The 15,068-nt window shown below is 48.9% G+C and overlaps 1 protein-coding gene across 3 annotated transcripts in view; it reads right to left on the bottom strand.

Moving 5' to 3' along the window:
* Positions 1-15,068, bottom strand: part of LOC126530830 (roundabout homolog 2-like) — a 190,803-nt gene that overhangs the window by 72,201 nt on the left and 103,534 nt on the right. For all 3 annotated transcript variants that reach the window (XM_050178122.3, XM_055070823.2, XM_055070824.2), the window contains exon 2: positions 5,075-5,398. In XM_050178122.3, the coding sequence (XP_050034079.2) occupies positions 5,075-5,398 (324 nt within the window). The remainder of the gene's footprint in view (positions 1-5,074; positions 5,399-15,068) is intronic.

Below are 15,068 nucleotides of genomic sequence, written 5' to 3'. Positions count from 1 at the left end.
CTGCAAGCCTATTCAGATGTCTGGACCGCCGGGACGGTGCTCCGGGAGATTGAGTGACCATCGGTTAAATTTTGGCATCTTATGGCAGGATAGCAAACGGAGATTCCTTCTGATTAAACACCTCCCCTTCCTCTACCCGCAACCGCCATTAATTTGTTTCCCTCTCTCTTTTCGATCAATCAATGTTCAACGTCATGCCGATGTTTGGGGCACGGGAAGAAAGCCTGTATAGAAGGCTTCACTTCGTGTTCTCTGTAATGTTGTCCTTTCTTACTGGTTTCAAGGACAAACGACCACGTCCTTTGTCACTGGCTTCTAGGATGGAACTTAGTGGATTGACAAGAGGAGCGAAAGACTAACACTAAAATTGCGCACAGTGTTGAAGGTGTACTCTGCTTTATATCCGCCTCCGAGATTCTGGGGGTAAGGCAACGTTGGTCGATTTCGAAACTACAGCCAAGAGTCAATACCAGCAATATTTTAGTGTTCGCAGGGCTCTTTCCAAATTACCGACAGTCAACCTGTTGCACATCCCCGCTCACGTGTGTGTGTGTGCGTGTGCGCGTGCGCGTGTCTATGTCTACTATGCGCTGGGCAAATGCGTGAAAGCTCATCGCTGTTCACATCTCGGGCGGCTGCGGCCGCATGCAGCGTCTAGTATTAGCCGAAATAGCGCGCGACTCGATTCTCGCGGACAATAAGGCGTGCGCACAGAAGAACCGCCGTTAGAGCAATTCATCTCAAGGAGCAAGAGAAGGCTTTACGCGTGCACGTAGCGCAGTTTGAGAGAGAAAGCGCGGTATGCAGCATGACGGCTATACACACAGCCATCGCGGCTGGCACTTAAAAAAAATAAAAAATAAATAAAATGAAACGCTCGCTCGATGGTACAAGCGCACGCGCACGCTCCAAGAGAAACAAGGGACTCGCGCAAGAAAACGCCGCTTTGTTCGCCGTAAGCCCCGCGAAAGCTCCGGACATTTTCGTTCTGCAGAATCCGGCAGGGCGTCTTTACCCTCAGCTGGCGGGTCTTGCCGCGTAAGCCTATTAATATCGTTTCAGGACCCCGGTTTTGCTGTCGCACGGTGTATGTGTAAGGTCGAATCTAGAGAAGGAAAAGAGCGCAAGAGGAAAAAAAAAATAAAAGGATTAAACGCTGTTTCAGTCTCTCCTTCTCCCGCACAATATCCGCGCAATGAGCGCAATCTTCCGTCCCGGCGCGCCTCCTCCACTGTACTCTCGGCTTCTAGAATCTCGTAAATCTGCGGCGGAGGACGCCGTTTCCGCGCAGCCGTTGCAGCGGGCACTCGAATCAGCCCCCCGCATTTTAGGCTGGAACCCCGGCTTCTCCTTCTCTGGCCATTCCGAGAGCCACACCGCTCCTGCAATGAGCCAAATATTTCACTACGCCCAGTAGCGTCCAACCTCGGCTGCTTCTCAGCTCCCCCCCCTTCCCACATTTTCTCTCTCTCTCTCTCTCTCTCTCTCTCTCTCAGCATAGCGCTTCTATCTTTCCCAGCGTTTACTGGCATTCTGCTCCGGTCTACATTGCTCTTGCTGCTGTTCCCTCCAGAATAGCCTTCGTTTCCTTTTTTTAATCAAGAAAGCCAATTTTCTTCACAGCTTTTCCTTACGCGCGTACGTGCACTTTAATAGCCGGCCTGTGATGGGAACTTGCGTTCCTGCATTCCTCGGTAGTTCACTGTGGTAGTTACAGAAGGTCTTGTGCTTGGAGCGTCGGCCCCAACCGAGCACAGGTCACGCAAAGCTGTGAAAAATTGCGACCTCAGAGCAAGAATGTGACTGACGGAAGCGCACTTTTTCTTCGTAACGTCGTCCTCTATGTAATTCGATTGCATTTTGTTTACGGCGCCAAGCATTTATGAGCTAGGAATCCGGATATCTCTATGACGTCATACTAGAACACCTCGGCAGTTTAGATAAAGGACAAGAAAGCAATTCTAGAAACTTGGGGCCTTCATCACCTTCAAACTGTGCTGGACTCTAATCTTTAGTAATCACGCACCGGTGCAACGGTGACTACATTTTTTTTTGCAAGCTTCTTCGTCATTTACACGCAGGAACGCTCTCGCTTATGTATCCTGCTAATGTTGAAGCCTGGGCGTGTTGTTTAGCACATAGAAGTTAGATTGGGCAGCATTTTGGTGGCACACGCAGAAGAGAAACAATGCTTATTTCTCATATAGCGACAGTCTGGTATATATGAGCAAATGTTAGGGCCAGCAAACCGACACCAAAAAGGAATAGCAAGGGAAACGTTTAAAAAGCACAGAACCAATGTTCTGGCGAAGCTACATACGTATAAGCTTACTCGTCGAGTTGGGCCAACCCACGCGCCAACTTTCCGGGGCAATATCTGGCGGTGTCACTACGGTGTCAGCGTACTCGCGTAATGATAAGGCAAGGCCCTGCGGTGTCCCGTCGCCACAGGATGGATGCCACCTTTGATACTCTTGCACGGCGCTATGGGCCAGCCTCCAAAAACGGAGCGCTCCCTTCGCTCACGCGTTTTCATGTCGGCATGGACAGCGGACAAGGTTATGCCGATAGGGGAAGGGAGCGAACGAGAGACACCACCGAAAATGCGTGGCTTCGGCCGATAGCCAGGTCGTCACCGCCGTCAGTCGTAAAAAACGCCGAGAACGAGCGCGTACGACATAAGATGGTCAAGCGAGTTCAAAGCCGCTTTTACACCTGGCGCTTATCGGGGCGGTCCTTGCGCATTAGTGGCTCTCCTGCGTCTCTTTGTCGATACGCTCGGTTACCGCCGCAACATCGCCGGACCAAGTTGCAGAGCGACGATCCCCCCCTCCCCCTTTCCCCACTTTCCCTTCAGCTACGGAAAACGTACGCAACACACGCTTTCGGATTTATAATTCCGATTATGCGCGTGTCCTCGCCTGTCGCGAAACGCCGTAAAACGAAGCCCTCGAGCACAGCGTGTGCGTGTGTGTGGAGGGAGATGAAAAGAGGGATAGAGGGGGAGAGAGAGAGCACTTGCGTTCTGCTCCGTAAGATCTGGAGAGGAGATCTTACGCATCTGGTGTATAAAAAACCCCGATTGCAGGTTTTCTCGCTTAGTGCTTATCTTCTTCCTTACACTCCCTCGTTCTTTCCATTTCATAGCTTCATTCGTTCTCTGAGTCTCCGAACAAAACAAAAAAAGAAAGAAGAGGTACCAGCATAGAGGAACGTAAAGCGTATCCCAATGAACGGTGGAAATTCAACGACCGCGGTTTACGCGTGCACCGAACGCCACTGATTTTATGTTCCCGACAAAAACTTGTGACGCTGCCTGTATTTTTCACGCATGGAGTGGTCGTGAATTCCTGCCAGTTTATGGCTAGTCGCACTTATCAGGGCATTGCTGCAGAGCCCTCCAGCTTCGATAGTTGCGTCGCGTCTGCATTTGTCCTTCTGCCAAATGTCAGCTGAAACTTGGGGTATAGTATGTTTCATGTTGGGTTCGATTGAGAGCGGTTGAACGTTTGACGGTGAAATACATTTCGCTTCGTTAATCGCAAACGGACAATGTGAAACAGTTTTCGAATTAAAATAATCTGATATTCCATCGTGGAACTGTATTGACCAAGGAAAGGATAAAGTAAATAAGGCCGACAAAAAAAAAAATTAAGCGCGTGTTAGGTAATATAACTTGTCGCTACGGAGAGTAGCGAAACGGGAAAACCTGCAATTTATTAAAAAGGGCGTGAAAACGGATCATATCTAAAATATGGGCTCGCCAGGCATGTCTGCATGCAAGACCGTGATACTCCATGCATGACGAGCGCACGTAATCGTGTAAAATGCATTAACACGTCCTGAATAATTTTGTCTTGCTTTTACTATCGGAAAAAGCAAAAAAGAAAGCTTGGCGTCGAGTTAGAATTTGAAGCAGACAATTGGCGAAGTTATTGCGACTTTTCAATTTTCAACTGTCAATTCCACGAGCTGAAGGTATATGAAACTGTGACCGTGGAGTTTCACCTCGTCAAACAAAGTGAGCCCGCATTAGAACCTTAAAGATGCACCTCAGGTTAGGGCGTAATGTCATTCTTCAACTGGCAAGTTGCCTTCCGGGGAACATCACCGCAACTACATTGGCAGATAGTGCAATGAATTGCTTGTCCTCAAGTCAGATTAAAAAAGTAAAAACAGCGAAGTCCTGAGGCGACAAAGACGTGGAAAGGTAAAAAGTACCCTAAAAAGTGTGTATAGAACTTGCTGTGCTCAGCTACAGCGCCTGAGCATTTTTTCTCACATTGTTTTTACTGCCCTCCATTACCTCCCTAATTTCAGCGGTTGCACTAAATTTGTGCGTGTGCACTCTGGACTGTAGATGTACGTACTAGATATACGTGCTCTTTTCCTTTCAAAATTGCGGGTCTGGACCCTAGGCTATGAGTTGACCCGCACATTATGTGAATTTGCTTCTTCCCGCTGTTGTCGTTGCCATCCATATTTCTTTTTTTTTCTTGTTTTTTCCCTACTCACCGTAGTCACGTATAGTGCCTATGGAATCGCGCTGCTATACTCGAGGGCGCGGGATGAAATCTTGTACGGCCGCATTTTGATGGCGGCGAAGTGCGAGAACGCCCTTGTACTGTGCACTTACTGCACGTTAAAGAACCCCAGACGCTCCAAGGTATGCGGGGGGGGGGGGGGGGGGTAATTGTAAGTGTCCACAAATTGGACATGCCCATTTCGTCTGACGCTGAAGTTATAATTGGTTGGGCTGGGGTACGCGTCACAAGGACACAGGCGCCCTCAGCCAACCAGCACTTCAGCAGCAGACAATATGGACATCTCCACTGGGTGGACACTTACAGAATACCTCCCCTCCCCCCCCCCCCCCCGCGGCGTCCCCCGCTACGGCGTGCCTCACGATGATATCGTGATTCGCGGATCTGGCATGTAAAACCTCCTAAGTGAACTATTTAGTTTTTTTTAATCATCCCCTTTCCCCAGTGCAGAGTTGCTGGCTGGATTATCGTGCCTCGGATCGACCTCTGCTTTCCTTAAATTAAGTTTTTCTTTCTCTTGCGCCACTCACCGGCGAGCTCGACGCTGGCGTTTCGCGACCGGGCCGTGCCCAATGGGTTGGTGGCCGTGCACCAGTACAGCCCGGTGTCCTGTTCCCGGCGGCTGTGCTGCACTTGCAGGAAGAAGAGCTGTCCTTCGGGAAGGACCATGCGCGTGGCCGAGTCGCGCACTGTCTTCCCGTCGTGGAACCACGTGATTCGCGGCGGAGGGTCTCCGTCCGCGCCGCAACGGAGCGTCACCGGCTCGTGCTTGCGGACCACCACGTCCACCGGCTGCTCCGTGATGCGCGCCGCGCGGCCACCGCCCGCTCTTCCTTCACCTCCCTGGCTGGACGCTGCGTGGAAACACAAGGAATAAAGGAAAGGTGAGCAGGCGGCCTATAGGACAGTATGACGCATGCTATAAACACACACACAAACACACACACACACACACACACGCACGCACGCACGCACGCACGCACGCACGCACGCACGCACGCACGCACGCACGCACGCACGCACGCACGCACGCACGCACGCACGCACGCACGCACTGTTTTCAGCAAGGCGGCGCCGAAGATTTACTGGGAAGAGTGCGAGCATGGGAAAACGAAATCAGACGTACATGGTTCGAGTTCGAAAACACTGCGCTCGCAGGTTCTCGATTAACCAGTTAGAACTTCCAGTACATTCGCCTCAAGTGTTTGTCGTAGCAGAAATGATCAACTTTCAACTCAGCTCTGGAAAACGACAAAGCAGGCGAATGGAGCTCTGTGCGAATGCGCAGCGGTAATGAAGCCTTCGTGTCGGAGTAGTGAAACATATGCTGCCAGCCGATTCTCTCGGTACTGTTATAGTGAGCTACCTTGGACTATACAGAATGTGGTCACGAGACAGGTTCTGGAAAATGAAAACTGCAATGCCGAGGAGACGTTCTCTCATTTAGCTTGAATGGAAGAGAGAAGGAAGAAGGAGTGTGAAAAGAAGATTAAAGTATACAGGGAGATCAACTAGACGAGTATCCGGTTTGATACCTTACATGGAGAAAAATGGTAAAGGCTACAGAAAAAGGACAAGTGGGGAGAGTGAACTCTTCGCGTGCACAAGAGGATGCACAGTAGGTGGTTTCCTGGACCAGTGGACGTGAAGTCCTGCAGCCGCGCACGAATAGGTTCTCGAGACCGCGACGGTTGGGGCCACCATTTCTAAATCTTCGTCACTTGAAACGTTCCAGAGTGCAGCCGGTTCAACTCTGTTGAAGTCATATCGGGGGCACTATACCTGCTTGACAGTTTCTTAGCATCCACAAAAGGTGCACCTTGGTCAATCATTCATTCGAGTACGGAAAGAAATGCTTTTATGCAAAGACACTACTGCATCTTACAGTTGATACAGAGTAACATTCGAGTAAAATTTCTCTTCCTTGGACGCAACAGACTACGCACGTGCAACCAATCAATATTTAATAATTGACACAGAAATATTAAGACTAATCATTATTTTGAATCCCTCGTCTAAAGCGCTGCCAGGCATACTGTAACGGCGGTTGCTGAAGCTGCACTAATTCTTTTGCCTCTTTCGAAGTCGCCACGACGAGTTGCTGAATTGCATGCCTCCGTGAGCGATTCCGCTGCTCGATGCCATTGGTGGTGACTAAAAATTCTAAATGTCCTGCCGGAGGCGAAAACATACTATAGTAGTTTATTATCCACGTCGTCAGTTCCAGGCACCGGTTATTGTCGTGTGCCGTGAATCCGGTATTACAATGTTGATTTAAGCGGTATGCGTCCTCCAAGCCATTACGCGCGCAAATGCTGAATACAACGTTCATTCATATACGCTTCTATCAGGCCGATAGCAGATACTTCGTGATCTGTAACGCTGAAGGTTAGAGTGTAAAGTTAAGCAGGTTGCCTTGGAAATTTAAGAAAAGGAAGAAAAAAGAAGAAAGAGAGAACCACCGGAACAAGAGGCAGTTTTCTCTGTTAGCCTTACCGGGCTCTTATTCGCTCAAGATTTTCACGTGACAGGACTTCTACAGGCTCGTCTGCCGTTATTTATAGTGAATGTAACTTCTCCGCGACTCAGCATAACAGTAAGAGAAAGTATAAAGCGAGAGCAATGTACGCCGTATCTTTCTTGTCCTATACTTTGAAGCTGCTGATAGCGACGTGCTTCCAGACATCTATAGACCCGTCAAGCTGCGCCTGGGGCGACGCTGGCTCTTCGTGCTTTTTATCCCGCGGCAAAGACATAGGGCAAACACCGAAAGCGGACCGGCAGGCTGGATAAACAACAACAAAAAAAAAAGATCCACTGCAAAGGCTTAGCGCGGTGAAAGTCGTAACTTGGAATGTTCCGTACCTGCTTATTCGGTCGCACCGTCGCGCAACAGTATATGGACTAGTATACAGTGACTGGCGTGTTTGGGTGCACGCGAGCGCTCCGATCAAATCGCGAACCTTTATTTGCTTCGAAAGCTCTTGGGGGAAGTAGCAATCTCGCTACGCTGCTGCGAGGTCCCTGTACGTACAAGTAAGGAACAGTTTGTTTTTACAGAAGTGGCCATGGCGTCATATTCCCCAGAGTAAAGGTGCCGCAGTCTTGAGTGCTCGCAGGTATTGCTACACGAGGACGCCGGTGAATGACTTTATACCTGATGGCGACGGCGGCGATGAGAGCGCGAAGTTCTGCGCGCAATATCCGGTGGCTTGAGGCTCGCTCTGATCTTCGAGTGCTCCGGATGTGCTTCGTCGGCAATATCGAAAGCGGACTGGGAATTTCTGAGCCGCTTAGGGCCTGGGCGACGTGACAGCTTTGCTCGCGTCGCGCTTTCTTTTATTTATTTATTTATTTTTTCTGCACTGGCTGCTTCTTCGCTTTCCACTTGTTCCCACCCCCATCGCTGAAGTCTTTCTGCGTAATCCTCGTGCTCTTTATCTTTGCTTCAGTTTGTTGTCATCCGCACAGCTCCTCGAGCAAAGAAATTCGCGGAGGTACAACGTTGCAAGTGCTGCGCCTGCTCGGTTGCTAGGAGAACATGAGGGACCTTCAGGTTTGAAAGCGCAACGACCATGCTATTCGCTAGCAGCAGGGTTAATGAGACAGCTCGACGCCTTCGTGTACTTATACGAGGTGTGACACAAAAATAACGAGACTGGTCCAATAACTTATTGTACTTACTGAATCAGTTCTCTGTGACATTATCACCTTCAAAGTAGTTCCCTTCAGCATTCACACACTTCTGCATTCGGTGCTGACATTGCTGGTAACAGTTCTGGAACGAAGTTTTTGGAAGGCCCTTCAGGGGATTCTCCATTTTTGCCTGAACCTCTTCAACTGAGGTAAAATGGGTTCCCTTTAAGCAAGATTTAACTTTAGGAAGTAAAACAAAGTCGCATGGAGCCAAATCAGGTGAATAAGGAGGATGCCCCATCACAGTAATGTTTTTGCTGGTCAGAAACTGCTTGACAGATAGGGCCGTGTGAGCGGGTGCATTGTCGTGGTGCAACACCCATCCATCACTCCACAGCTGTGACCTTTTTTTCATAATTTTTTTCACGAAGTCTTTTTAGTACTTCTATGTAGTAGTGTTGATTAACCGTCTGACCACTGGGAACCCACTAAATTATTACAATTCCATTAATGTCGAAGAAGAAAATTGACATTGCCTTGAATTTTGATTTTGACATGCATGCTTTTTTGGGTCTTGGGGATCCTGGAGACTTCCACTGCATTGACTGGCGCTTACTTTCTGAGTCATAGGTAAAAATACATGTCTCATCACGTGTTACAACAGATTCCAACAAATTTGGCTCGTTTGCAATGCGTTCTAACATGTCCACACACACACGTCTTTACGGCACTGCTTTTGGTCAACGGACAGAACTTTTGGAACAGGCTTCGCACAAATCTTCCTCATGTGTAATTCGTCCGTTAAAATGCGTCGAAACGCTTCCCTATCCAAGTGAACCAACTCCACCACTGCACGAACACTTAACCTTCGGTCACCACTGATCACATCACGAACTTTGGCAATGTTTTGGTCTGTAATCGCTGACCTTGGGCGCCCAGCACGTTCATCATCTTCCACACTGTCCCTTCCCCCTGAAAACCGCTTATGCCATTCAAACACACGTTCACGAGACAAAGTTACATCTCCATAAGCCTTGGGTATTATTTGAAATGTTTCCGTGACTGATTTATTAAGTTTCACAAGAAACTTGATGTTGATTCTCTGTTCGGTTTTTACATCAGACATTTTTCCGGCAGAATGCAGTTGCACATGTTCACTCGATGACGCAGCACTCCCAACTGGTGTGATCGGTTCCATCGAAACTGAACGTATGACTAGAGGAGGTGTGTGGGATTACGTCAGCGAAACAGTTGTTGCCAACTCCACTCTTTTTTCAAGCTACACACTTAGTCTCGTTTCTTTTGTGTCACACCTCGTATAAGGCATAGTCGCAAAGGAAGGGTTCATGCAAGCCTGGAGGCACGTTAGCCTGGAATGTGCGGTTGCACTAATGAGCGGTTGTACTAATAAAGAATGACTACAGCGGATGCTATTCATAATGCGCTCCTCTTACCTGGGAATGATACGTAATGAGAGGCTCGCGTCAAAAGTGGGCACATAATCGGTATCCCTGAAGGTTTTCGGTTACATTATTGTCACCACGGAGCATGCTGTGTCCACATGATTCGAAAGACGGGCAAACGCAAATAAAGTTCAACGTACGATTGCGCCTCAGCTCTCGCTGTATTTTATCACATTGGCGTAAATGACGATCGCAGACTGATTTCTTGGTCCGTAGCATGTTTAGCAGGCGGATAAGCAGAGTTGTACTTTCAAGTAACGGTGCGAAAAAAGAAAGGTCGTTTAATTTTCTTTGCGATGCAACTTATAATACGAGACGCACACGCGGAATACAATATGTCTGGCTGTCAGATATTACTTAAGTATCTGTTATGGTTATAATAGCCGAGAGAGACAGCAGTCCGTGCCTATATATGACATGCAGCTGAGCGCGTGCATCTGATCGGAAGACTAGACTCACAGCCATGACCAAGTTTTTTGATGCCGCCTAAGCGAACTACGCTTTTCGCTCGTCGTGAAACATACAGCAGTGAGAAAAAAAAAGCGGCGGCGGTGCTGACTAATCCACGACTTTCTCTGCGCCCGCTGTACCGCCAGTGGCATCGAGCACCGCGATATGTCTCTAACAAGGAAACGGGCAGCTCTGGCTCAACCCTTTGGCACAGCGAAACTGGAGGGGGAAGCTGGGAGGAGGAGATCGAGTTGACGAGTACGTCTGATCCATTTATGTTCATTTGAGGGTCAGCCTTCCCCGCTGAGCCAGCCAGTTTCCTCTTGGAAGCAAGCAGAGCGGAGAAGCGACAGGAAGCTACCCCCTCTCCCCCAGTCTCTATTTTTCCCTTTCCATTTCGCCCAGGAATTGGTGCGCATACTGACCCGGGGGCAATAGGAGAGCCTGCTCTGTTCAGCCTTACACTGACAGCTGCTACGCTGAGATTCAAACGAAAGTGGCGGCTTCGCTCCCTCAGCACCTTTCGCGAACAGTGAAGCGCCGACGCACTCTGAATACGAGGATGGCCCGAAGAAGCGGCCAATTAAGGAAGGTATACGCGGTTTGTGGTGGAGCCATGTGCGAGGTTTTGCAATGCTAGCGTAGGGGAAGCGGGACGAAGAGGGATGGCGCCGAACGTCGACGAGGCACTCTGTGGACGAAGGGAACCTAGAAGTCGAACACAGCAAAAGCCCTGTTTGAGGCATGCGACCGCATCCCGGATTGCGATACGGAGGCGAAGCTGGCGTACGGAACGAGCCTCGAGCCCCGAAGGCATATGTAACGAAGGGAACGCGTTTGGGAAACGCGTGGTTTAGCAGACTTTCGTGACGGTTCTACCGTAGAGAAAGAAATTCAACAAGAAGGGGGGACACTCAGCGAAAACTGGTAACAGGAGATACATCACGCTAGTATTAATACCGTCGGTTAGCTGCCGTTAAATAAAAAAAAATGCGTATAGATAAACTTATCCTTTGCGACTTATTTTTCTTGCGTCACCTAGCGACAGGCCAATGACACGCCAGACGCGGCAGATGCATGTGTCGTGCGCCAGACACGCTGCCGAAGTGAGCGAGGTCAGCTGCACACGTGAGCGTTTGCCTGTTCAGCGACACGTCTGTCTTTTCTTTTGCAACGAAGTTCTCTCTGCAGGCCCTGTGCCGTCGTTGGCGGACTTCGCTAAGAAGGTGCCACGTGACCTAGCGGGAGAGGAAAAAGAGGAGCTCAACAGGGGGAAAGGGGCTTTAATGGCCCTTTTCCCCCGCGACAATGCGAATCTTATACGGCTGTCACACGGTGCATTTTCGGCGATCGAGCCAGCCAGATCGGCATTGATTCCATCCTGCCGCGAAAGAACTAATGTTATGCTGGCGGTTTGCGGCCAACGAACAGTGCCCAGCAATTGAAACGCGATACTAGGAGCGCGTGGCTGCCGGCGCTTCTTGCGCCAACAAGAAGTGGCGGCAGCCACGTCAGTCATCAAACCAATTCAACTAATGGTCAAAACGATTGCAGCACCCGCATCTCCTGTGGCCGGCCTTACGTCCAATATACGGAGCTTTGGATTACGTCCAATATACGGAGCTTTGGTTCCACGCATTCCATCCCACCTACATGCTACAACTATGGGAAGACCACGAGTAGTGCGTACTCCTGAGGAAGAAGCTGCCTACCGCAAAAGCGAAAATGAGGTGAAAGAATGGTGAAACAAAAAATTTACAATATAGACTTGCGAAGTTTGACTTGCATGGTGTAACCCTCGGTGTAACTAACACAGCTTCGCTGTTCGACCGTCTTCACGCGCTCGAAGAGGCAGTGATCTTTTGTTATTTTTTTTTTTTTTTGCGTAGCCTGGCTTGTGCTCCCGGCGCATTCTTACTTCGACACGGCACCGCTGCACTATTGGACTACGGCAATATGAGTAGTTTTGTTTGACAGACTGCGACGCATTTCAAGCACTTTAGGCCACGTTTGCTCCGTGTTTTAGGCTCACTGCACGATCTGAGACTTGTGACGCAGTTAGATAAAAATAGCTCGGCCGTGGTGGCATAGTTTGACGTGTACTGAATCTTAGTGGGACAAGTTTGTGATGCTTTTTATGGCCCCGCAACAACGTATACCTTCTTTCGGTATTCGCGCTTGTCGAAAACGCGACGAGCGATTGCCAAGAACGATAACATGGGAGCGTGTAGCCTGCGCCGGCAGAACGGTTCAGAAGATAACGCCGAGGAGCTCAAAAACCAGGAGCTTGTAACTCGAAAATTGTTGTAATACCTAATAATAACGTAATAATAATTGTCTTCTAAACGACTAGAAACAGGTTTTGCACCCACGCATTTGCCTTGAGTGCGAGTAGTAGAATGCATTTTGCGAGGGTCTAGCATGGTCTGGCTGAGAGCCTGCGTTGTGGCCACCTCTGTGTACGTAGCGTACCATCGCGTCAGATGAGGCCAAGTTGTTTTGGAAACGCGCAGTCGCCCGTGTATAACTGTGTTCTTAAGGTGCACGAAATAAACGAAATAATGCCCGGAAATGGGGGAATGCTTGCAAATCAGATGTTTCCTTCATGTTTTATGGTACTGTTTGGCTTGAGTCGGGTATTTTCTACATCGTGCATGTAAAAGCGAGTTGCTTTTGTTTGTAATGCCTCCCATTCACCACTTTCGCACGTTTCGCCTCTGCACGCAGTATTCCTATAAGGTCCACCTACCAAAATGTCGCATGCTTGTTTTTACTTTCTTCAGCTGATGCCATCCGGTGGAGCTTAGAACGGGAACCACTGCTGCTCACCTGGTGCCACAACATTGTTGAATGCACAAAAAGCCCGGAAGGAGCATTTATATAGAAAAAAAAAATAAACATTTTCTCATTTCACAAGGCGTCTTGCGCCTACCTTGCGAAAGTGCACGTGGCACAGATTCGATGGAGGCTCGTAAAGATAGTTCACAATCATTTTCACTAAATAATAAAACAAACGAAACAAAGGCCGCGCGTGGTTGAGCAGTAGAAGTAAAAAAAAAAAAAATGCCGCCCCGATCACCGCAGCCGGCGTAACGCGTTCCAGCTAGCGTTCAGAATGCACGCGCCCAAAAGTGAAATCGGAAGTGTCGTTCACGTATTAATGCCGGCGGCTTGGTGCACTGCACTCAATTCGGTCGCTGAGCTATATGGGAGTGTCAGCTCTTGCTGAATGTCTTTCCCCATGGTGCTACTTCGTCTGTATCGTTTCTTGTTTTCCTTTCGCCCACTTTCAAGTGTGCACACTCGTAACGAAAAACTACGTCTTGTGAGCTGCCGGCGCTACAGCGGCAGTTGTCGGCGGTCGATGCGCTCAGTGGACGTAATATAAACAGCACAAAACACGGAGTTGGTATAGCACTAAATAGCAAAGAATAAAACGTGTACAGTAGAACGAGGCAGTCTCTGTGGCGGATCGCTTGTTTGTAGAAGTAAATCAATAACATGCAAAGCAGAAGAGCGTCTCATTGGCCTGAAACTCGATTTCAAGGAAATGGCACCGTGTAAGTTTCTCAAACATGTATGCAGCATGTAATGGGTTATGTCTGATACCAAGTGAATTGCCAGTACACCAGCTTTCTGGTCTTCATCTTTCCGACGCCAACTTCTTATGCTACCCACTCTTTGCGAACTCCAGGCGCTTTGAATCTATCTATCTATCTATCTATCTATCTATCTATCTATCTATCTATCTATCTATCTATCTATCTATCTATCTATCTATCTATCTGTCTGTCTGTCTGTCTGTCTGTCTGTCTGTCTGTCTGTCTGTCTGTCTGTCTGTCTGTCTGTCTGTCTGTCTGTCTGTCTGTCTGTCTGTCTGTCTGTCTGTCTGTCTGTCTGTCTGTCTGTCTGTCTGTCTGTCTGTCTGTCTGTCTGTCTGTCTGTCTGTCTGTCTGTCTGTCTGTCTGTCTGTCTGTCTGTCTGTCTGTCTGTCTGTCTGTCTGTCTGTCTGTCTGTCTGTCTGTCTGTCTGTCTGTCTGTCTGTCTGTCTGTCTGTCTGTCTGTCTGTCTGTCTGTCTGTCTGTCTGTCTGTCTGTCTGTCTGTCTGTCTGTCTGTCTGTCTGTCTGTCTGTCTGTCTGTCTGTCTGTCTGTCTGTCTGTCTGTCTGTCTGTCTGTCTGTCTGTCTGTCTGTCTGTCTGTCTGTCTGTCTGTCTGTCTGTCTGTCTGTCTGTCTGTCTGTCTGTCTGTCTGTCTGTCTGTCTGTCTGTCTGTCTGTCTGTCTGTCTGTCTGTCTGTCTGTCTGTCTGTCTGTCTGTCTGTCTGTCTGTCTGTCTGTCTGTCTGTCTGTCTGTCTGTCTGTCTGTCTGTCTGTCTGTCTGTCTGTCTGTCTGTCTGTCTGTCTGTCTGTCTGTCTGTCTGTCTGTCTGTCTGTCTGTCTGTCTGTCTGTCTGTCTGTCTGTCTGTCTGTCTGTCTGTCTGTCTGTCTGTCTGTCTGTCTGTCTGTCTGTCTGTCTGTCTGTCTGTCTGTCTGTCTGTCTGTCTGTCTGTCTGTCTGTCTGTCTGTCTGTCTGTCTGTCTGTCTGTCTGTCTGTCTGTCTGTCTGTCTGTCTGTCTGTCTGTCTGTCTGTCTGTCTGTCTGTCTGTCTGTCTGTCTGTCTGTCTGTCTGTCTGTCTGTCTGTCTGTCTGTCTGTCTGTCTGTCTGTCTGTCTGTCTGTCTGTCTGTCTGTCTGTCTGTCTGTCTGTCTGTCTGTCTGTCTGTCTGTCTGTCTGTCTGTCTGTCTGTCTGTCTGTCTGTCTGTCTGTCTGTCTGTCTGTCTGTCTGTCTGTCTGTCTGTCTGTCTGTCTGTCTGTCTGTCTGTCTGTCTGTCTGTCTGTCTGTCTGTCTGTCTGTCTGTCTGTCTGTCTGTCTGTCTGTCTGTGTTTTGTGATAGTCCCTCTAAGGAACATACTGCATTTAATTCAACGCTGACACA

Source organism: Dermacentor andersoni, chromosome 5 (assembly GCF_023375885.2).
Source record: "Dermacentor andersoni chromosome 5, qqDerAnde1_hic_scaffold, whole genome shotgun sequence".
Taxonomy (NCBI): Eukaryota; Metazoa; Arthropoda; class Arachnida; order Ixodida; family Ixodidae; genus Dermacentor; species Dermacentor andersoni.
This window is presented reverse-complemented; position numbering and strand designations above follow the sequence as displayed.